The 5223-nt window shown below is 34.8% G+C and overlaps 1 protein-coding gene across 1 annotated transcript; it reads left to right on the forward strand.

Annotated features, from left to right (window-relative positions):
* LOC140179265 (uncharacterized) lies at positions 1–4536 on the forward strand. Its single transcript, XM_072217945.1, has 7 exons — positions 1–416; positions 537–891; positions 979–1126; positions 1168–1917; positions 2376–2532; positions 3018–4228; positions 4424–4536. Exons 1-7 carry the CDS (start codon positions 1–3, stop codon positions 4534–4536), a joined length of 3150 nt encoding a protein of 1049 aa, XP_072074046.1.
* The last annotated feature ends 687 nt before the right edge of the window (positions 4537–5223 follow it).

Below are 5223 nucleotides of genomic sequence, written 5' to 3' on the forward strand. Positions count from 1 at the left end.
ATGTATGAATGTGAACATTGCAATGCTCTTTATTGGTATGCTGAGAGGTCAAACAAAAGTTACAACACAACAGAACCAAAATTCACATTATGCTGTAAAGGAGGAAAGATTCAACTTCCACAATTACAACAGGCTCCAAGAGTGTTGTATGATTTGTTGTACAACAATACCCCCAAGAGCAAGCATTTTCGGGATAACATCAGAGCTTACAATAGCATGTTTCAGTTCACATCAATTGGTGCAAAGATAGACCGTGGCATTAGTCAAGCAAGAGGGCCACCAACATTTATCCTTTGTGGAGAGAATTATCATCTAATGGGTAGTCTGATTCCTCCAGAGAAAAACATTGCAAAATTTTCTCAACTGTATGTATTTGATACTCAGAATGAGATTGAAAATCGCATGGCAGCTATTCGGTAAGTTTTAGGGTTATTTCTATATAGAATAGATTTAGGATTTGAAGTAACAGTTGGGAGTTTTTCAATAACAATTATCCTATTAAAATTAAATTGTACAAATTCTATTTTTGTAAATAGGGGTGAACATCACAAAGAGATACATGAAGATATTGTTAGAGAATTGAAACAGATGCTTGATGATAACAATGTACTGGTGAAGGCATTTCGCATGGTTAGAGACTCACTTGCAAGATACAACCTGCCCAACACGGATGAGGTAGCTGCATTGATTGTGGGTGGCTTTGACATTGATAAAACTGATAGGGACATTGTGGTAGAGACACAAAGTGGAAGGTTACAAAGGATTAATCAACTCAATCCTGCTTATTTGGGATTACAATACCCATTGTTATTTCCATTTGGAGAGGATGGTTACAAGGAAGACATACCTTTCAACAAGGGTAATCAAAGTGGTAGCAAAGGACGACAAGAGGTTTCATTAAGAGAATTCTTTGCATTCAGGATATAAGAAAGGTTAGCTGATGGATCTCCTTTGTTATATTCTAGACGACTATTCCAGCAATTCTTGGTTGATGGGTTCTCCATGATCGAATCATCTCGCCTAAATTATATACGACTTGATCAGGAGAAACTCAGATGTGAGATGTACAAGGGTATAAAGGAAGCAGTTTTGTCCGAGGAAACAACACCGTCATCGCGTGGCAAAGGTCATGATCAATAAAGTATTTATTTAAATACGTGAACAAAGGTCATGATCGTGTAACTGCTTCCTTCTATAGAAGTGTCACAGTGGATGCTGAGTTAGATGAATATGATGAGGTGAGTATGTATTACGATTGTAGATACATATCACCATGTGAAGCAGCATGGAGGATTTTTGGTTTTAACATCCATTACAGAGATCCATCTGTTGTGAGATTGGGTTTTCACTTACCCAATGAACAGAATGTTATATTCAAAGACCACGAAAATCTAGAGGATGTTGTTAGAAAAGAATCAGTGAAGGAATCTATGTTTTTAGGATGGTTTCAAGCAAACAAGGATTATGTAGAAGCAAGGGCACTGGCGTATGCTGAACTTCCAACTAAATTCGTATGGAAGCGAGATGAGAGGGTTTGGTTGCCTAGAAAATCACACTCTGTTATCGGAAGGATTTTCCATGTACCTCCAGGATCCGGTGAAAGTTATTACATGCGGCTATTGCTCAATTTTGTAAGAGGCCCAACTTCTTATGAGGACATTCGTACTATAGATGGTGTTTTATATTCTACTTTCAAAGATGCATGTTACGCACGTGGCCTCTTAGATGATGACAAGGAATATATAGATGCAATAGTGGAAGCAAGCCACTGGGGATCGGGTACATACTTGAGGAAGCTATTTGCAATGCTATTGTTTTCAAATTCAATGGATACACCAGAACACGAATGGCAAAAGACATGGCATCTATTATCCGATGATATACTTCATAGGCAGAGAAGGCTTCTTGACAATCCAGGTAATTTATTGTCACAGTCTAATGGTTCGTATTTTTCAATTGAATGGAATGTCAATATTAGTAATATATTGGTATTTATGTTAAATGGAAATTCATTGTTAACAGTGCCATATGTGTTTTTAGGATTTTTCGAGAAATTTTGTTAGTCTATGTAAGAATATTGTGTATAATAAAAAATTTAAGATATGAGAAGTTTTTTAGTAGCCATGCTAATCATAATTGAACTTAGGTGTATTATAGGATATAATTAGCAATTAAATGAATTGAACCAAGATTCCGTAATGGACATGCAATCTTATCTTATAAGAGAGATAGTTTTTAGTGCATTCAATAAGTTGTCTTTATCTAAGCAAATAGGATAAAATTGAATATTATTTGTTCTTATTTTTATTTCTGGTTACGTAACTGAAGTTATTCTTCAAGATTCATTCATACAAATTTGGTCTTTCTATTGACAGATTTATTCATTTCCGAAGATGAATTGAAGGAGTTGACGTTGATAGAAATTGAGAGAACACTTAACACATACAATAAGAGTCTGCAGGATTTCTCTCCGATGCCAGTCCTAGATATAAGCCAACTCAATAGTCAACTATATGCTAATGGAATGAACAGGTTAAAATACATGACTTAAAAATTCTATTTAAATAATATTTAATTAAATTTATTTTTTTTTAAAAATAACCTTCTACAAATGAGGATACAAAAGTAATTACTTATTTGGGTTATATAATAAATATAAATTGCAAATATCTAATATTATTTTTTTCTAATGAAGAACTTATTATCATGGTTTTTAAAACTAATTATATAAAATACATATACATTAACTTCATAAGTAAATTTGTCAATATAACTTCTATTATAACAAATTTAAAATTTTCAATAAATTTTTACACGGTCATCTCATAATTTAATAACAATCCATTAAATATTAGAATATTAGCTTTCAAATAGTTAGTTTAGTCTACACAATTTTTCTTCTTCATTTGCAATAGTTAAAAAATAGAGTATAATTTCTAATAGCCTTTTTTTTTTGCAAAATACATATTCGAAATGAAATATTTTATATAGTCAACTATATGCTGATGAAATGACAGGTTAATTTCCGATGAGCTCCGCTATGATAAAAGACAGCTAGCTCTAGACCATACCACCTATTTGCAACAACTAACCGACGAGCAATATTTTGTTTATAAGACAGTTATGGATGCTGCTAAAAATGGGAAGGGTGGAGTATTCTTTTTGTATGGTTATGGAGGGACTGGCAAAACATTTGTTTGGAAGACTTTAGCAGCTGCATTGAGATCTAAATCACAAGTTGTACTTACTGTTGCATCGAGTGGTATTGCATCTCTTTTATTACCCGGGGGTAGGACAGCACATTCACGTTTTTCAATCCCACTCAATCTAGATGAATTCTCAACATGCAATATAAGACAAGGAAGGGTATTGGCCGGGCTGTTGATAAAGACAAAGCTTATCATTTGGGATGAGGCTCCTATGGTAAATAGATTCTGTATTGAAGCTCTTGATAGAACAATGCGTGACATCTTAAGATTCAAGAATCCAAACAGTCTTCACCAGCCATTCAGTGGGAAGACAGTTATTTTTGGGGGTGATTTTCGACAGATATTACCGGTGATCCCTAAAGGGACTCGGCAAGAGATTGTTAGCGCCACTATAAACTCATCTTACATCTGGAATGATTGCAAGCTCTTGACATTGACAAAAAATATGAGATTGAGATCAAGTGATTCCAACACAAGGTCATCTGAGTTAAAAGAGTTTGCTGATTGGATACTTGGTATTGGTGATGGTTGTCACGGAACTCCAATGGGACAATGTCAGAAGATTCTAATCCCAGATGACATACTGGTCAAAGACTGGGATGATCCAATTGAGGCAATTTGCAAGGTTACTTATCCAAAACTTTTTTATCGCACCATTGCTGATGAGCACATTGAAGACCGAGCAATACTTGCACTAATTTTGCAAGTAGTTGATGAGATAAATCAATTCATGATGAGCTTAAACCCTACTGAAGCACAGACATACTATAGCTCAGACAAGGCATGCCCAACCGAGTCTAACAACGACTTATTGGCGTCCATTCACACACCTGAATTCTTGAATACAATTAGATGCTCAGGAGTGCCCAATCATGAGCTGACATTAAAGGTTGGAACTCCTATCATGCTTTTAAGAAACATTGACCACTCGGTAGGATTGTGCAATGGAACACGTTTGGTTGTCACTAAGCTTGGAAAACACATTATAGAAGCACGTGGTAGTGCCAGAAAGAACAAAGGTCAGAAAGTCTTTATTCCTAGGATGACTCTAAGTCCTTCCGATCATCGAATACCATTTAAGTTCTAACGAAGACAATTTCCTATAATGGTATCATATGCGATGACAATAAACAAAAGCCAAGGGCAATCATTAGCGAATGTTGGATTAATTCTAAAAAAACCTGTTTTTACCCACGATCATCTTTATGTTGCAGCATCTAGGGTGACACACAGGGGAGGTCTTAAGATACTTTTATGTCGTGATGAGGATAACTGTGCAGAGACCGATAATGTTGTTTTTAAAGAAGTTTTTAGAAATGTGGCTTAAACAGATGTACTTCAGCCTAATAGAAGTCTAACATGCAGCATATATAGGAGACCTTGGATGCAAAAGGATTAGCTACATTCAGGAACGGCTATTGGCATAAATTTGACAATTTCATTATATAGTCCTTTATGCATATTTAAATTTGCAAATACACAATTTAATGCAACAAGAATTGGTCATTAGAGCACCTTTAGTTAAGGAAATCAGTCAAAGCAGTTTATTGGCATAAAGTAATTTAAAAATTCTTACCAATGCACCCACTAGCAATATAATCTGTAACCCATAAATCTACTTCCATAACCATATTGCGTAAGCTATGACGGTCACAAAACCTGCAGTGCGTGATGGAACAAAGAAATTATAAGGTGAGAAGCACATACACCTTATCTTATCAAGCATCACAACCATGTTTATATAATATTTCGAGTTGTTAATGTATGCCAACAAATATAATTTTGTGATTAGAAGACTGTCCTGTTTGACAAAAGTGTTGAGAGAGTTGTAGTGTAGAATACCATCCAAGTCTAGGTTTATAAAAATCTTTAAAAACGAAAAAGGTAGGCAGGAATAAATGAGGGACAAACCCTTATCCATTGTTTGCTGTACTAAAATTGTCACAAATCGATTACCAAAAAAACAAAATTAGAATTACTATTTACTAATTCATACCAGGCAATATATATATTT

Source organism: Arachis hypogaea, chromosome 15 (assembly GCF_003086295.3).
Source record: "Arachis hypogaea cultivar Tifrunner chromosome 15, arahy.Tifrunner.gnm2.J5K5, whole genome shotgun sequence".
In the NCBI taxonomy this organism is placed as follows: domain Eukaryota; kingdom Viridiplantae; phylum Streptophyta; class Magnoliopsida; order Fabales; family Fabaceae; genus Arachis; species Arachis hypogaea.

What these genes read in the sequence shown, in the direction of transcription:
- LOC140179265 (XM_072217945.1), top strand. Translation starts at nt 1, where the DNA reads ATGTATGAATGTGAACATTGCAATGCTCTTTATTGGTATGCTGAGAGG. An exon ending in ACCGTCATCGCGTGGCAAAG is followed by an intron (nt 1,127 to 1,167) that starts GTCATGATCAAT and finishes ACGTGAACAAAG; the next exon opens with GTCATGATCGTGTAACTGCT. An exon ending in AAGGCTTCTTGACAATCCAG is followed by an intron (nt 1,918 to 2,375) that starts GTAATTTATTGT and finishes TTCTATTGACAG; the next exon opens with ATTTATTCATTTCCGAAGAT.